Source organism: Leptopilina heterotoma, unplaced genomic scaffold (genome assembly GCF_015476425.1).
Source record: "Leptopilina heterotoma isolate Lh14 unplaced genomic scaffold, ASM1547642v1 Lhet_59, whole genome shotgun sequence".
NCBI lineage: Eukaryota > Metazoa > Arthropoda > Insecta > Hymenoptera > Figitidae > Leptopilina > Leptopilina heterotoma.
The window spans coordinates 2,110,347-2,128,558 of record NW_025111133.1 but is presented as its reverse complement, the minus strand read 5'-3'; the positions used below and the strand labels follow the sequence as shown (position 1 = coordinate 2,128,558).

Genomic DNA, 18,212 nt, shown 5'->3' with positions numbered 1-18,212 from the left:
AAAGTTTAATGCTTAAAGGTGCTTCTATACCTCCGGTGGATTGGTCAAGCAATCGGCTCGATGAATTTTCACGGTCGGAAAATGTACTTTCATGGCGGGTATTTTTGAATAAGTAAATGTTGAAAAGGTTTTTACTTGAAAATTTATTTAAAAAAATGATTTTATCATAGAAATTCTTTTAAAATTTATGTTAAAAAACATGTTTTATTTTAAAAGTTATCAAATTTTAATTCAAAATGTTTTAATTTTCCAAAGAAGTGTAAAAAGCCTAATGTTTTTGAAATGCTAGTACAGACGGTACAGACTGTTTGTTATGAATGTACATAACCTAGCGTTGTGTTGTCTGTTCATTATTATTTAATATAATAATAATAAAATCATTAAATTTAGAATATAATATCACAAGCACGACAACACAACGCTAGGTTATGTACATTCATAACAAACAGTCTGTACCGTCTGTACTAGCATTTCAAAAACATTAGGCTTTTTACTCTTCTTTGGAAAATTAAAACATTTTGAATTAAAATTTGATAACTTTTGAAATAAAACATGTTTTTTAACATAAATTTCAAAAGAATTTCTATGATAAAATCATTTTTTTAAATAAATTTTCAAGTAAAAACCTTTTCAACATTTACTTATTCAAAAATACCCGCCATGAAAGTACATTTTCCGACCGTGAAAATTCATCGAGCCGATTGCTTGACCAATCCACCGGAGGTATAGAAGCACCTTTAGAAATTCGACGTTTTGAAAATTCTATGTTTTATAAATTTGGTACTTTGGAAATTCACTCATACGAAAATTCGGTTAACTACAGATATGGTTAAATAAAAATTTGATTAAATAAAAATTATTTTAAATATAATTTCAACTAAATATAAATAGTTGTACATCAAAATTATGTTAAATATAAATTCTGTGAGATTATAGCTCAATTACATATATTTTACGTTACATAAAAATTCGATAATATAGAAATACTACGAAATGAAAATTCTGATAATTGACAAATTTTTTAGGTTATAATCCTTTTAAATAAACTTTTATGCACTTAAAATTTCATTTAAGCAAAATTTTTATTTTTTAAAATACATACTAAAAAAAAACGCTGAACAACTAAATGTTCTATTCTTTCATATTTCCCTACATGGATATTTTTATAAATTAATATACAGTCAAATGAAAAAAGTAGTTAATAAATATTTTTTCAAATACTAATTTCTTGTGATAAAAATTTGTTTAAAAGAAAACTCGAATTATTGCAGTTCTAATAAGTAGATATTTTAAGTATTTTATTTCGATACCACAAAAATTGTTGCAAGTTCAATGTGGGGAATATTCATGCGTCCCATTTTTTGACATCCGAGAGTCATTGTACGGCAAATATCTTCGACTTAAATAAACTTTTTGTTTTTTTTATTTCAGTCCCTCAGAAGGCCGCAATCACTGCAGCGCAGTGGGAAAACTGGATTTTTTTTATATAGCGAATAACTCTTAATTAAAAAAGAATATTTTTCTTTGAAAAAATTACAAAATGTTGACTATTTATACAAATATGTATACATGTACAAAACTGTATAAAAAATTAGATGCAATAATTTCCCTGAAAAAAATTCCTAAAAATCACCGTTTTCTTCAGTCACTCGCACTAAACTTTTATAGTAATGTAAATTTTATAAAAAAAGTATAACAACTTTTAATGTTTCAAAGATTTATTCACGATTATAAAATAAAATGTATGTAGTTCTACAATTATAAATAAAAATATAATTTTGTTTAATATAAAATGTGATTTTATTTCGAATTTATAATAACAATAACAATAATAATAATAATAATAATAATAATAATAATAATAATAATAATAATAATAAGTCAAGACTATTTAATAAGTAAACTGTTTTCGAAGAGCCCAAAAATAATGAAGCTAAATCCCATAAAAAAAGAGGAAAAAATGTTGCATTTTAAGCAATTCGGATATTTGAATTTTTGATAATATTAGATAATTTTAAATTTTTTATCAAAGAGTCGAGGCTATTCAATAAGTAAACTATTTTCGAAGAGCCCAAAAGTAATGAAATTATATTTAAAATTGCACTGGAATGTCGTAAAAGTTTGACCTATAAATCATGGAAAAGGTATGGAATTTTAATTTCGGATTTCTGTAGGAATCTTGTTATTTATTTACAATAAAAATTTAAGTATTACTTACATATAGAATCTATTTCTTATTTAAAGTAGAGAGTAATGCAATTTAATATTCACTATATAAAGAAATAACAAAATAATAACAATACACAATATTTTATTTAATTTGAAAATAATTTTAATTTATGCACATTAATTAATTAATTAATTAATTAATTAATTCATTCATTCATTCAATCATTCATTATAAATAGATAAAAGAAACTTGAACTCTTCATTTAGAAGCGAAATATTTAGACAAATAAGAAATATTCACTACTTTTTTTTAACGATCATCTTACTGACTTCTAAATAAATCAATATTACATTAAATATACATAATAAATTCACAATTACACAATAATAAGAATAACAATATTAATAATTATACTATAAACAGATTAATATTTATAAAAATTTGTAAAACACATATTCATATTACTAGAGCCATCTATGATTGTAATAGATAATCACAATTTAATTTAATTACCTTATAATAAAAACTATAATATAAATTAAAATAATCATAATAATAGTGATACTTATATAACAAAAAAATAAACATTTACTGACAAGTAATTAGTAAACAAACAAAAAAATTTTACTCAATAAAAAAAATTGTCACTTACCAAAACGATTTCAAATCTCGCGCACTTTCAAAATTCCCTAGGAAGAACATATTACATAGATAGTAAACTCAGATGTTAAATTCTCTTCGATAAAATGAACATTCGAAGTTTTAAAAATTCGATCAAATTAACATTCGGAGTTTTAAAAATTCTATCAAATTAACATTCGAAGTTTTGAAAATTCGATGTAATGAGCATTCGAAGTTTTGAAAATTCGAACAATTGAACATTCGAAGATTTGAAAATTCGATGAAATGAGCATTCGAAGTTTTGAAAATTCGATCTAATGAGCATTCGACGTTTTAAAAATTCGATCAAATGAACATTCGAAGATTTGAAAATTCGATCTAATGAGCATTCGAAGTTTTGAAAATTCGATCTAATGAGAATTCGAAGTTTTGAAAATTCGATGTAATGAGCATTCGAAGTTTTGGAAATTCGATGAAATGAGCATTCGAAGTTTTGAAAATTCGATGACATGAACATTCGACTTTTTAAAAATTCGATCTAATTAACATTCGATGTTTTAAAAATTCGATGAAATAAGCATTCGAAGTTTTGGAAATTCGATGAAATGAGCATTCGAAGTTCTGGAAATTCGATGAAATGAGCATTCGACGTTTTGAAAATTCGATGAAATAAGCATTCGAAGTTTTGAAAATTCGATCAATTTAACATTCGAAGTTTTAAAAATTCGATCTAATGAACATTCGAAGTTTTGAAAATTCGATGAAATGAGCATTCGACGTTTTGAAAATTCGATCAAATGAACATTCGAAGATTTGAAAATTCGATCAAATGAACATTCAAAGTTTTGAAAATTCGATCTAATGAGCATTCGACGTTTTGAAAATTCGATGAAATGAGCATTCGATGTTTTGAAAATTCGATGTAATGAGCATTCGACGTTTTGAAATTTCGATCAAATTATCATTCGATGTTTTAAAAATTCGATGTATTGAGCATTCGAAGTTTTTAAAATTCGATGTAATAAGCATTCGATGTTTTAAAAATTCGATGAAATGAGCATTCGAAGTTTTGGAAATTCGATGAAATGAGCATTCGAAGTTTTGGATATTCGACGAAATGAGCATTCGACGTTTTGAAAATTCGATAAAATAAGCATTCGAAGTTTTGAAAATTCGATCTAATGAGCATTCGATGTTTTAAAAATTCGATGAACTGAGCATTCGACGTTTTGAAAATTCGATCAAATTAACATTCGACGTTTTAAAAATTCGATCAAATTAACAATCGATGATTTAAAAATTCGATGAAATGAGCATTCGACGTTTTGAAAATTCGATGAAATAAGCATTCGAAGTTTTGAAAATTCGATCTAATGAGCATTCGACGTTTTGAAAATTCGATGTAATAAGCATTCGGAGTTTTGAAAATTCGATGTAATAAGCATTCGAAGTTTTGAAAATTCGATCAAATCAACATTCGAAGTTTTGAAAATTCGATGAAATGAGCATTCGATGTTTTAAAAATTCGATGAACTGAGCATTCGACGTTTTGAAAATTCGATCAAATTAACATTCGATGATTTAAAAATTCGATGTAATGAGCATTCGAAGTTTTGAAAATTCGATGAAATGAGCATTCGAAGTTTTGAAAATTCGATAAAATTAACATTCGACGTTTTAAAAATTCGATCAAATTAACAATCGATGATTTAAAAATTCGATGAAATGAGCATTCGACGTTTTGAAAATTCGATGAAATAAGCATTCGAAGTTTTGAAAATTCGATCAATTTAACATTCGAAGTTTTAAAAATTCGATCTAATGAACATTCGAAGTTTTGAAAATTCGATGAAATGAGCATTCGACGTTTTGAAAATTCGATCAAATGAACATTCGAAGATTTGAAAATTCGATCAAATGAACATTCGAAGATTTGAAAATTCGATGAAATGAGCATTCGACGTTTTAAAAATTCGATGTAATGTGCATTCGAAGTTTTGAAAATTCGATCAATTTAACATTCGATGTTTTAAAAATTCGATCAATTTAACATTCGATGTTTTAAAAATTCGATCTAATGAACATTCGAAGTTTTGAAAATTCGATGTGTTGAGCAATCGACGTTTTGAAAATTCGATATATTGAGCATTCGATGTTTTGAAAATTCGATGTATTGAGCATTCGATGTTTTGAAATTCGATGTAATGGATATTCGATCGATTTGATTTTTGGGAGATTTCATACGACCGAATAATTTTCTAAAAAAAATTTCTTTTATTTACAATATATCTATATAGGGCATTTTTAACAAAAATTACCTATTTAATATAGTTTTACAAATTTTGTAACTTTAAACAAAACAAATAGACAAATCAATTTGCGTAATACATACGACATGACATTTTTTATTTTGGTAACACTGAATGGAGAGTTTCCTCCTCCTGTTCGTAGATATATAACCTCAACTTGTCTCTCAAATTTTTCTCTTTTAATTTATTTAACTTGAATCAAAATGGCTCGACGAGCTTTAAAAGCAATTAATTGGGCTGGAATGGCAGAGTTGATTCCAGAAAGTGAAAAAAATATGTTAGCCACCTTGAAATCCAAGACGGATCAGTATTTACGAAAGTATGTATGCTTATTTTCACACAGTTACATAATGGATATTAATCATTTTATAAATTTTCAATATCTTTAATAAAAGTAATAATTCCATTTAGTTCTTGAAAAAATTGCCAACTTTCTGTCTCCAGCTCGAAAATAATTCAATTTTATACAAAATTTGTTCCTCTGACAAATATTCAAATAATACTTATTGTAACACTATAATTTTAAAAAACGAATTCGTTTAAAAAAAGACTAATTTTTTGTTTATTGACAGGGTGAACGAATTTCCCGAATCAGCTCCAAAAATTGATTGGCCACAATATAAGAAAGTAATTTCTGTTCCTGGTATGGTTGATACGTTTCAAAAGCATTATGAATCGATGCAAGTACCTTTCCCCGCTGACAACTATACTAATCTTATAGAAGCCGAGGAAAAAGATATAGTAATTATTTATTATTCTCGTAGTTTTATAAAAAAAAATTGTAAAGTTTATCTGCATCATTATGTTAATAAAATCATTTGTTTGCAGACTGGTAGAATCGAAGATTTTAAAAGACAGTGTGATCAGTCCATAGCAAATTTCAAGGCAGAAATAGAAAGAATCAATAATACATTACCGGTCGAAGAAATGAATATGGAAGAATTAGTGGAAGCTTATCCTGATTTTAAACCAAATACTGTTGAGAAACCATCAATTTGGCCCCATTCTCCTGAATTCCAACCTGAAAATATTGCAAAAGAAAAAGTTGAATCAGCACATTAGATATTTTTTCATCAAGAGAGCAGTGTAGTCAGAATTATACAAAATCTTAAAATTCATCTCTTTCAGAGTAAATAAATATTTAATCAAAATTATTTCCATTACAATTTAGTTTATTCAATGAACAAAACAAAAAAAATAGATCTACCGCTGTCTATGTACTGTTTGAATAAATATATGATTATTGTTTACATTCTCTAGTTCTTAATTACCCAAACTTTTCAAAATATTTCATTTTTTCTTAATTTCATTTAAATATTCAATAATTGTTTTTCTACATTTTTTATTGTTATTATTTTCCAAACCAAAAATTGAAATGTTTATTATTTTGGCAGCGCTGTAAAAAACTTTTACCAACATACCTATAACAATTTTCGCAGTGCTCCTTCAATTTTTTAGTTTGACAGAAATATGGCGTTGCGTTCGTTAAATTCTGACAAGTAGTTTTGCTATATTTGTTTCTGCTTTTAATGAGTGTCTTCCTTAATTTCAAAAAAATTGTTTGAAATTAAGAATTGAAACAATAATGGATCGGAGTTTAGTGGAAAAATTTATAGAAGTTACAGGTATAATTGAAATTCTTGTGTTATAATTGACAGGGGAAAAAAAATTTTTGAGGTTATATTTTTCTCTGGACTTGTCAATAAAAAGAAACAAATAAATATCTTATTTCTTTGGCTGGGATAGAAATGTTTTTGTTTTTTCAGCTAATATTTTGTTTTATTAAAGTTTAAATAAATAATTTTAGGTGAAAGTGAAGCAATTGCAACGCAATACTTGGCATTGGCAGAGGGGAATGTTGATACTGCAATAACATTATTATTTGAGGGTGGTGGTCCAGCAGCCGCTCCTCCACCAGATCCTGAACCTGCTGTACGTCCACCAATATTACCAACACAAGAAGTTCTCGTTCCACCTGAAATTGGTTGTTCTTTTCCAAGAACGTCAAATAGCGTTTTTGACAGATTCCGCGATTTTAATGTAGAAACACGTAAGTTTTTATAGAAATCTAAAAAAGACGTTCGACTTTATATTTATGCAAATAAATATAATAACAACTTTTTAGTTGGGAGAAATTGTTATTTTAAATTTATAAATTTTGTTTTGTAGAAAGACAAGAAGAGGAAATGACACGTAAAGCGAGTGGAACGAGAAAAAATATGCAACGTAAAACAAGACGTTTAGAGGATTTATTTCGACCTCCTTGTGAAATATTATTTCTCGGCACTTTCTTGGAGGCTAGAGAATATGCAAAATCGATGAATCGCTGGTTACTTGTTAATGTACAAAATCCACAAGAATTCGCATGTCAAATATTAAATCGCGATGTTTGGCCTAACGCGCAAATTCGAGAAATGATCAAAGATCATTTTGTCCTCTGGCAGGTGGGAATATGATTTTTTAATTTTGTTGGTAAAATATTCACAGAATAATTCAATTCATAGAATAGGAAGAATAAAATTAATCTGAAAAAATTTGTTGAATTAGGTACTATCGAATACGTCCGAAGGAAAGCGTTACAATGATTTTTATAACGTCATGAGCTATCCATATTTAGGAGTGATTGATCCAAGAACTGGGGAATGTATGAGAATATATAATCAAGTTACTGTAGATAGTTTGACATCTGGATTAAATGATATGTTAAGTACTCATGCTTCACCTGAGTGTGCACCTCAAGAGCCATCAGTTTCTGATGAGTGGAAAAATTCTTCAGATTCGTCAATGAAGCGAAATTTGGTGTCTGATTCATCAGTCAGTGTGAGTAGTAATAAATTGAAAATATATTTAATAGAATAATAATTTAATGGAAGCTTAATCGATTATTCCTATTTTTATTGTAGAGTAATTCGTCTGGTGTGAAGAAGCTCAGAAAACTAGAAGGAAGAAGTTTAGGTCAGTCACAAACTTTTAATATGAAAAATTGAAATACAAATTTTTATTAAAAAATTTATTTAAATATAAATGTGGAATTTCAGGTATTATTGATGGTGAAGCTACTGTCGGTGTTAGTAGTACGAGTGTCTCGAATCACAGTCCTACTATTTTAAGCAAACGATCACGGATAGACGAACTGGATGCTAAAAGCAAATCAAGTTGTCTTGGAGCACAGAAAAAGGTTTCAATCTTAAATACTTTTTTATTATTTTGCAATAAGATTATTTATTTGATAAAAGTGACAATTCACATCGAACGTCTTTGCCAGTGATTATGACTGAACACTGATTTATTATTTATTAATTGTTAATTATTAATATTTATTTACTAGAGTAATATAATATTTTTAACAAAAAGGAAATATTTATAATCAATATTTTTTTAAATTAGGACGAAACATCCAGTAAGGAACAGGACGTTTCATGTAAATCTGAATCAGGTAAACAAATTCGTTTATTAAAAAAAGAGTAATTTTTTTTATTACTTTTGACGATGGTAATTTTTCTAAAGTAATATTAATTTTGTTAGTTATAGATAAAGATGCACCTTCTTTGAGACTTTGTTTACGGCTTCCAAATGGTTCCAAAGAGACAATTTCAATGAATTCCAGTGAAAGAATCGAGGTAAGTCAACAATTAATTTATTGTTTTAATAAAAATTTACCTAATTAAAATCTAAAAGCAAATTTTAATGAATTGGAAATATTCTGTTAAAAATAAGAATAAGAATTTTGTTTTAGAAAATAAAAAGTTGCAAACATCAAATAAATTATAAAAAATATTTCAGATTATTTATAAGCTAATTATATAAATTAATGATAATAATGTCTTTCTCATATTGCGCAGGATTTTTTGAAAAAAATGCAGGACATGGGTTACACAATGGTGGAATATACATTTTTAATACCATTCCCAAGGACTGTAATTGAAGACCTGTCTCTTGATTTACGTCTCGCGGATTCTATTTTATTTCCTTCAAACACAGTATTCATAAGTAAAATATAGTGAGATTTTTAAAGGCAGAAAAATTAATATCTTTTAGATAAGTTTATTTTGTAATTTTTAGAATTGAAATTTCTTTACTCTCGTTTTTTGTACTTTAAATTAATAAAATTGTACATTCTGTAATTATTATAATTTGCCGAAACATTAGGTTTAATTTTCTCGTTTCTAAATAATAACTAAACTATTAATTTCTAACTTTATACTTTATAGTTCAAAAATGAATTTCAGAATCAAAATAAATTAATTAATTAATTTCAATTATAGAAACGCTGATATTTTTTAGTTTGTAAACAAATTCTTTTTTCACATAGTGATAATAAAAAACGTATGAATTTAATTTATATTTGAATAAAATTTAAGGCATAATTATATATTTTAATATTTAATCTACTATAATTACAGTAATTTATGTTTGACTCTCTGCTTATGAATGTCAAATTCTCTTTATTGCATAATTATTATCATTATATAATTTTAACATTTAAGGTAAAATTTACTTCGTCTTATGTAAAAAAAAAAAATGTCAAGTAACAAGAAACAACGATTGAATGAAAATTTAAATTAGTAATAGGAAAGTAATAAAATAGGTTTAATAAAATTTATAGAAGGATTTATTTCACCTGAAAATGTACTCAGATATTGTAATTGTAATTTTATGTTAATAAATATTATAAAATATATAATTTAAAATTCTTTGTATTCTCTAAACTCTTGACAAATCGTTAAGTTCATTTTTTTGGTGTCTCTTTAGAAATTATTTACAAAAAATACATTTTTTTAAGTCAATTTCAATGAACGATAGGAATAAAAATAAATTTTCACATATAAAACTTGTAAAGTACTCTTTTTAAAAACTAGATAATAAAGTATTTAACTTTCGTTAAATCTTCTCAAAATATGCTCAATATGCGTGGCAAATTATTCGTCAGCATTAAAATAGGAAACATTCCTTATTATCATTTTTATAAAAAATGATGTTGCATCAAGCGTGTGTTAGTTGTTTGGTGCACTTTGCATGATAGATGTTTGTGCACGAAGGGCCATACCAGTGATATCCTCTACAATTTGAACCAAAAGGAAATTAAAAAAAATTGTTTTTATAAAAGCAAAGAATTTAAAATTATTTCAAAAATAAAAAATTCTAAATAAACCTAATTTTTTTAAAATGTACTGAAAAAATTCGAAATATATGCGCACAGGTAAAAAAGCAATGAGAATCTAAAATGTTTATTTTTTTAATTCAATAATAATTAAGTGGGAAAATGCAAAACTCATTTAATAAAAAAAATCTAATAATTCTTTAATATGTTAATTTATTAATTATTCCATATGGCAATTTTAAATAATCGTACATTATTATCAAACAAATGTATTGTATTCTGTGTAACATAATTATATTTACAAACGATAATATTCTTTTTTTCAAAATATTTCTATAATATTAGTAAATCTTTTAAGTAAATTTCTATCAAGTTCTCTAAATATCTTTGTATTTTTATTTCTTATTAAATGTTAATTAATTTATTTCATAGTATTTCTTATAACATCGTCAGATCTATTTATTATATTTATGATTCGATTATAAAAAAATAGTTATACAACAAAACGAATACACGTATAAAAAAAGATTCATTTACATAAAGTCTTATGTTGCAATTGCAATATTCATAACATAAATACTGATTAAGTTACACTGACAAATTATTAAAAAAAAAACGATAATTAAATTCAAAATCGAAAAATTTCTCCTTTTACTGAGTATTTTAAATAGATAAATCTATATTGACTCTTTTTTATATAAATACATATATATTTTTTTAATTATAATTTCTATGAATCAATGAAGTCTATTAACTCTAACGAAGAATATTCTATACTATGTTTTTTTGCAAAAAGTTTTAAATTGTGTTTTTTGTAAATTAACGAGTCAATTAAATATGTAATTAAAGACTAGTGGGACAAGACATTTCTTTATCACATAAACAAGCAAAAGCGAGATATTTTCTTCTCTATATAGCAAACGAGAAATAGTTAGTTTAAAAAACGAAAACTATTCTTTTTTAATTCTCTTCTTCATGATTAAATCATGTTTTCAATTATTTTATGTAAATTTAATCAAATAATTCTGGTTCCATACCAAGCTGTTCCAAAAAGAGTCCCATTGGGGTTCGTTTTAAACCGATGCTCTCTAATTTGTTGACGACTTTGTTTTTAATGTTTCGTAACCTCATGGATGCATGAATGAAGATCACTAAAAGGAATATTTTTTTATGATTATTCGCGATATTTGTCAACAATCTGTTAGATTATATTTCTATCAATTAACATTAAATAATAAATAAATAACAATAATAATAATAAATAATTAACATTAAATAGATACGCAATTATAATAATTTTTAATAATTATTACTTTTCTAATAATAATAAGTGATTCTTACCGCAGAAAGGCATCAAAATACCAGTTAGGAAGACAAGCAGAGAACCTAAGGTATAAGTAACAAAACATCCCCCTAAGAGAATTACAGCGATTCCAACCACTGGATATTGTTTTTTAAAGTTATGAATAGCTCTCCCTTCTACTGAAGTGTATATAAAAATGGAAACCATCACTGTCATTGCTAACATACCAACCAACATTCTCGCAGGATGAATTAATCTATACGTGAAAAAAAGTTATTAATATTTTCTTCCAAAAAATTCTAGGCGAATATAAAAATTAAAAAATTACTTTACAAAAATTGTTTACATATTTTTTCTCTAAAACCTACATTAAAAAAGACTTTAGTTTAATTTAAAAGTATTTTTCGAATACAAAATGTAGGTGCGAAAATGAATCATCATTGATAGTAATTGCCAATTTACCAAATAGTCATTTACTTTTAATCCTTTTAATGATAATACAGTTAATTAAACTTGAATGTCAACAGTTCTCAAGTAACTAAAAAAACCATTGAAATTTTTTTAAATATTTGAAATATATTTTTTTTTACTATTTTTTATACAAGAATAAATATTTGTTGACATTACGTCAAAAACAATAGCATGACTAATATTTACATAAATTATCTAAAACTGTTTTGAAAATTAATTATTTAATTTACCAAAGAAAATACCAACACTACTCTGAATTTATTTGTATATTGCATAAAAATAAAAGCATATTTGCAATATTTCATTAAGCTCTTGCAAATTCATATTAATTAATTCATATTATGAATTATAAAATAATTTAAAAGTTACAAAAGAATCGTAAATTGAATTATAAAATAATTGTAATATGAAAAGTTATAAAATAGCTGCGACAAAATTGTAAAAGAAACAATGTTCAGCAGAAAGCGTTGATTGTTGACGAAACACTTACCCAACAATGAGAAAAATGATGATCGATAGAAAGAAGTAATTGGTTTGATAATAAAGAAGATTATTAACAACTCGATTGCCCCATTTGTCAAGGTCTTTAATGTTTGGAATTTGAAAACGTGCAGCTTCTAAAATAAATTCATCCAAACTACGAAGTGGTGGTAATTTTAATTCACCATTCGAGCTATCCTTTAGTTTATCCATATTCGTAATTTAAATTCATACACTGTCAACAAAAAAAGAAACGCACTCTTCTTTTTACAATCGTTATTTTTGGACTATGACACGCAATGTTGTAATCAGCTGCCTGTAATATTTTAATCATTTAATTCTTCCAAAATATTTAACTACTACATTTTAGTTATTTTCTACAATATAGATTATTCCCTTTTTAGAAATCATACTCAGCAAATAATACTCACAGAATTGTCAATAGCTCCTTTGTTCTTTTCTTTTTTAACAAAATATTTTTACCGCAAGCCGCAAGTTTTTTTTAGCATTTGACATTTAATGCGCATGCGGATTGAGCTTAGACAGCGCTCCTTGAGGGAAATTAAGAAAGTTACGAAAGTGACGTTCACGTTATTGTTTAGTAATTTAACAGTGTATTAAATTTTTTTCCTTTTAAAAATGCCGTTGGAAAATCTTGAAGAGGAGGGTTTGGAGAAGAATCCAAATTTGGAATTAGCGCAAATTAAATTTTTGTTAAGTTTACCGGAACATAAGAATGACACAACTTTGAAAACTAAACTCCTCGATGCCATCAAAGCCGACAGTGAGATTGCATTTTTTCTCTAATAGTTTATAATATTTGGTTTTTCGATCTATTTTCCTTGAATTATAGTTGGGGAGAATTTTATTTGAATCTATTTTGTTAAATTTTTTCATAAAAGGGAGAAATTGATAAATGTACAGAGGTTATGACAGTGGTGAATTTTGAGGTTAGGTTAATTATTTGATTATACTCTGAAGGTTCGAAAAATGGGAAAAGTGTATAAAAGTGTCTATTTATTTGACTTTTCTTTTGACAATCTATTTTTTATTGCAGATATGGCTCCCTTTTACGAAGACGTATGTAGGGATTTAAATTGGCCTGTCGATGAGGTTTTATTAACGAAAATGAAAACTCGGAATGAGGAGCAATTAAAAGAGCTCGACGGTGTGATTGATGATGCGGAAAAGAATTTAGGTGAAATGGAAGTTCGCGAGGCGAATCTAAAGAAATCGGAGCATTTGTGTCGAATCGGCGACAAGGACGGTGCAATATCTGCCTTTAGAAAAACCTACGACAAAACTGTTTCTTTAGGTCATAGATTGGACATTGTTTTCCATAACATAAGAATTGGACTTTTTTATCTGGACCATGATCACATTACAAGGAATATCGAAAAGGCCGAGAGGTAATCTCAATTCTATTTCAATTAATTAATTCATTCTATTTCCAGAGGTATAATGTTGAATTTTCGGTAATTTCAGTTTGATCGAAGAAGGCGGCGATTGGGACAGAAGAAATAGACTAAAAGTATATCAAGGAACTTATTGCATTGCTGTTCGGGATTTTAAACAAGCGGCGAATTTCTTCCTGGATACAATTAGCACTTTCACCAGTTACGAACTCATGGATTATAACACTTTCGTAAGATACACCGTTTACATGAGTATGATAAGTTTACCGCGTAACGAATTGCGAGACAAAATTATCAAGGGCTCTGAAATTCTCGAGGTCCTTCACAGTAATCCCGACGTTAAAGAATATCTTTTCTCGCTCTACAATTGTCATTATGCCGATTTCTTCAAAAATCTCGGTAAGTTTTATCGAAAAATATAAATTTTATAACTGAACTAAATTAAATAATTTGTTGGACTAATTTAGAAAATTTACTCTCAACAGCTCACGTGGAAAGTTTATTACGAAGAGATTATTTAGTATTCCCACATTATCGCTATTATGTCAGGGAAATGCGAATTCTTGCCTACACGCAACTTTTGGAATCGTACAGATCATTGACTCTGCAATACATGTCTGACGCTTTTGGTGTTAAGATCGAATACGTTGATCAGTAAGTAAAATAGTTCTGTTACACGAAAACAAATTGAATTTTAAAGCAATTATAAATGATTTTCAAAAGTAGTAAAATTCTTCTCAAAAAATGAATTATTTTCAAAAATATTAATAAAATTCTTGGCAAAATTTAAATAATTTTCAAAAACTTTTCTCAATTCAATGATTTTTAATATCTACTAATACTTTTATAAAAATTTCTAAAAGAATTCAATTAGTTAAAAAAAAATTTAATAAAATTCTATGCAAACATTTCATTATTTTCATAGATAATAAAAATTTCACAGGAATTCAATTATTTACAAAACTCGGAATGAAATTTTTTGCAGAATTTCAATTATCTTGAATACAATGTTAATTAAATTTCTCGAAAAATGAAATTATTCTTAAAATTTGTATTAAAATTTGTCAAGAGACTTAAAATTATTTAAAATTTTGTTGGTAAAATTCTTTATGAAAATTCAATTTTAAGAAACATTTAATTGTTTAATAAAATATTTATTTTTATAGTCAAATAATTGAATTCTCGTAGAATTTTCTAATAAATATTGATTTAAAAAAGAATTTTAAATTAAAATCTTTGTAAATCTAATTTTTTTTTATTTTTAACTAAAAATTCTGTGGAATTAATTTTTTTCAAAAAGTTTAATTAAATTTTTTTATGAAATTATTTCAAGTTTTTATTTTGTAAATATAAATATTAAATATAAATATTTCCCGAATAATTGAAATAAAAAAAATTTAATTTTGGATAAATTACAAATTCTTGGCAGAATTTCAATTATTTTTGATACAATTTTCATCAAATTTGTCAAAAAATGCAATTATTCTTAAAAATTGTATTAAAATTTGTCAAGAGAATTAAAATTATTTAAAATTTTGTTGGTAAAATTCTTTATGAAAATTCATTTTTAAGAAACATTTAATTGTTTAATAAAATATTTATTTTTATAGTCAAATAATTGAATTCTCGTAGAATTTTCTAATAAATTATTGATTTAAAAAAGACTTTCAAATTAAAATCTTTGAAAATTTGAACTTTTCATACTTTTAATTAAGAATTCTATAGAAATAATTTTTCTCAATAAGTTTAATGGAATTTTTTTTAATTATTTGACGTTTTTAATTTCTAATATATTTTATTGAATAATGCCAGAATAATCGAAATTGCGTAAAATTTAATTGTAAACAAAAGAATTTGAAAATTCACAAAGAACTTTTTCAAAAATTATTAAAAAAAAAAATTGAAGAATTTTAGTTGGAAATTCTAGAAATGAATAATCGTAATGATGAAAATAATTTTTGAAGAAGTTACAGTAACAAAGTAGCAAATTTTAATTATTATAAAATATGAAAAAAGCGATATCTTCATGTTTTATAATAATATTTTTATGTTATTGAATTTCAAATTTTTGATTATCTTAATTTCTATAAAAAGAATAATGATTGAATATTTATTTAAAAATGAAGTTATTGATGTTATAATTGTCGTTTTAAAAATCTGGAAAACCTGGAAAAGTCAGGGAATTTGAAAAGAGCAAAAGCGTGGCAACCCTGTATTTTAATAATTACTATCGAAAAATATTAAAACTGAAATTTTTTTTCCAGGGAACTTTCACGTTTTATTGCAGCGGGCCGGCTGCATTGTAAGGTCGATCGCGTCGGTGGAATTGTGGAAACGAACAGACCTGACAGTAAAAATTGGCAGTACCAGGCAATGGTGAAGCAGGGCGATTTGTTACTTAACAGAGTTCAAAAATTATCTCGCGTCATCAATATTTGAGTGTTGAAAAAAGTTTGTAACTTTAAATTATAATTAATATCAAGACTAACACATGTAGCCTCCATTTTTTTCTTCTTCTTCTTCTTTTTACATGTGTCTAGAATAATGTATAATGTAATATTAATAGAATTTTTAATGAAAACGAAATATATTAATTGTAATAATATTTTTTCTTCCAGATAATTTTTTTTGCCATCAAATTTCTTTTTAGAAAACAAAAAAATGAGAGAGAGAAAAAAGAGAGAGGTTTGAAAATACGTATTCCAGGAAAATTATTTTATCGATGATAAACCTTTATTAACATAATGTTGAACAGTTTCATCACTGCATGGATGTTTAAGAGATTGTTATCGTTAAAATGATTCACACGTTTGTTTAGGGGGTTGGGTTACATGGACTTTTTTTCATCTTAATATAATTAAGTCCAAGATGATTTTTGGGACTATTCGCGTATTTTTTTTATTCACGTACAAACAATTTACTTTTTTTTTTCTTTAAGTGACATTCATGAGCAAACCAGTCGATTATCTTTATACAGTTTTAAAAATATACATACACATTATTCGTACAGCATAAAAATTAATTTCTACTTAATACACGCTAGATATTTTCTTATAAGGGGTGTGTGTGAGGGGCGCAAAAGTGATTTTCTTTTAACGCTCAAATATTTATAGAAGATGAAAGTCTAATTAAATTTCTAATTTTTGGGGTAAGGACCATCAGTTGTTTTTTTTAAAATAGTAAAATAAATTCTCAGGCATTTATAATATAGCATTATTAATGATAAGAATTAGCAATATAGTTTTTAAAGCTGGACATATAAAAATTTTCATCAAAAATTGATAATGAATTTAAATGAATATATAAAATGAGATTTATGACTCTCCGTATTTCACAATATACTACAATTAAACTACTTACATTTTATGCGTTAGCATTTCTTTAAAAAAAGGATAATACAATTTTTCTAGTTTTTAATCTTTTTTAAACATTGCAAATTTACGTTTACAATGCAAGAATACTGTAAATTAAAAGTTGACTTTAAAATTATACTTTGAATATAAATTTTAAATAATATTTTATTTCTTTATTATCTAGTAAATTTTCAAGTAGGAAGAAACTTTTTATCAATTCTTGCTTTGTAGACGATTTTTAATTTTCTCTAAGAAAAGATTTCCTTATTTACTAAATGGGCAATAGTTTGCTCAATAATTTTTTTTATATAGTACTCTTCAGAAAAAATGTTTCATCGTCCAAGAAAAACTGTAGTTAAGGTTTGCGAAAATTTTGTTTCGGAGTGTGAAAAATATTTTAAGCTCTGTTTTCTTTTTAGTTTTTAGTTAATTCTTACCTCTTTGACTATCATCAATCTTATGTATTTGAAGTTTACGAGTTCAATCACATTTATATTATATAACATAGTAATTATCACAAAACAGCAGATTGTGGAAATTATAATTTAAGAAATTGTTTAAACGAATTCGCGATAATCAATATTTTATTTTTTTGTAGGAATAATTTTTGTTTAGCAACTAACAAGTTGGGGCCAAGCTGGTTCAAGTGACTTTCTAGTAAAATTCCGTTTCAATTAATTTCTAATATTAATAATAATAATAAAAAACAAAATAATAATTTAATATTGAATAGAAGCTAAAAAATATGTTTTCTAAATGATTTGAAATTATAATCGAGAATAAGAGTCATTATTTGGAGACCATTGATCCCAAGATTGTTCCAAGTTGGTCCCACCTGATTTTTTTTTAAAGAGAGAATTTTTTTTTCTGAAAAAATTAGATAATAGAAATACTCCAGTGAAAATGAACTCGATTATGTAAAATGATCAGATTTTAATCCTTCGAATGTTTTAAATTTTAAAGAGGAATTCCAATATTACGTGAAAGTT

At 25.7% G+C, this 18,212-nt stretch overlaps 4 protein-coding genes across 5 annotated transcripts; 3 read left to right on the top strand and 1 right to left on the bottom strand.

The window, feature by feature from the left end:
* Positions 1-5,202: 5,202 nt before the first annotated feature.
* On the top strand, positions 5,203-6,350 carry LOC122508950 (ATP synthase subunit d, mitochondrial-like). Its single transcript, XM_043622638.1, has 3 exons — positions 5,203-5,419; positions 5,673-5,841; positions 5,929-6,350. Exons 1-3 carry the CDS (start codon positions 5,304-5,306, stop codon positions 6,160-6,162), a joined length of 519 nt encoding a protein of 172 aa, XP_043478573.1. The 5' UTR covers positions 5,203-5,303; the 3' UTR covers positions 6,163-6,350.
* A 190-nt stretch (positions 6,351-6,540) lies between these two features.
* LOC122509017 (UBX domain-containing protein 7) lies at positions 6,541-9,791 on the top strand. 2 transcript variants are annotated; one of them, XM_043622751.1, is made up of 9 exons: positions 6,541-6,725; positions 6,908-7,150; positions 7,270-7,544; positions 7,648-7,920; positions 8,004-8,055; positions 8,139-8,278; positions 8,488-8,536; positions 8,632-8,720; positions 8,943-9,791. In XM_043622751.1, exons 1-9 carry the CDS (start codon positions 6,686-6,688, stop codon positions 9,099-9,101), a joined length of 1,320 nt encoding a protein of 439 aa, XP_043478686.1. In that variant the 5' UTR covers positions 6,541-6,685; the 3' UTR covers positions 9,102-9,791. The 2 variants fall into 2 exon arrangements, with proteins under 2 accessions (XP_043478686.1, XP_043478685.1); XM_043622750.1 differs by having other exon boundaries at positions 8,626-8,720.
* Positions 9,792-10,059: 268 nt separating this feature from the next.
* On the bottom strand, positions 10,060-13,021 carry LOC122509019 (PRA1 family protein 3). Its single transcript, XM_043622753.1, has 5 exons — positions 12,887-13,021; positions 12,466-12,771; positions 11,543-11,760; positions 11,239-11,352; positions 10,060-10,159 (listed from the first exon to the last, which is right to left on the bottom strand). Exons 2-5 carry the CDS (start codon positions 12,666-12,668, stop codon positions 10,095-10,097), a joined length of 600 nt encoding a protein of 199 aa, XP_043478688.1. The 5' UTR covers positions 12,669-12,771; positions 12,887-13,021; the 3' UTR covers positions 10,060-10,094.
* Positions 13,012-16,475, top strand: LOC122509018 (26S proteasome non-ATPase regulatory subunit 6). Its single transcript, XM_043622752.1, has 5 exons — positions 13,012-13,239; positions 13,513-13,864; positions 13,941-14,269; positions 14,356-14,524; positions 16,135-16,475. Exons 1-5 carry the CDS (start codon positions 13,095-13,097, stop codon positions 16,307-16,309), a joined length of 1,170 nt encoding a protein of 389 aa, XP_043478687.1. The 5' UTR covers positions 13,012-13,094; the 3' UTR covers positions 16,310-16,475.
* The last annotated feature ends 1,737 nt before the right edge of the window (positions 16,476-18,212 follow it).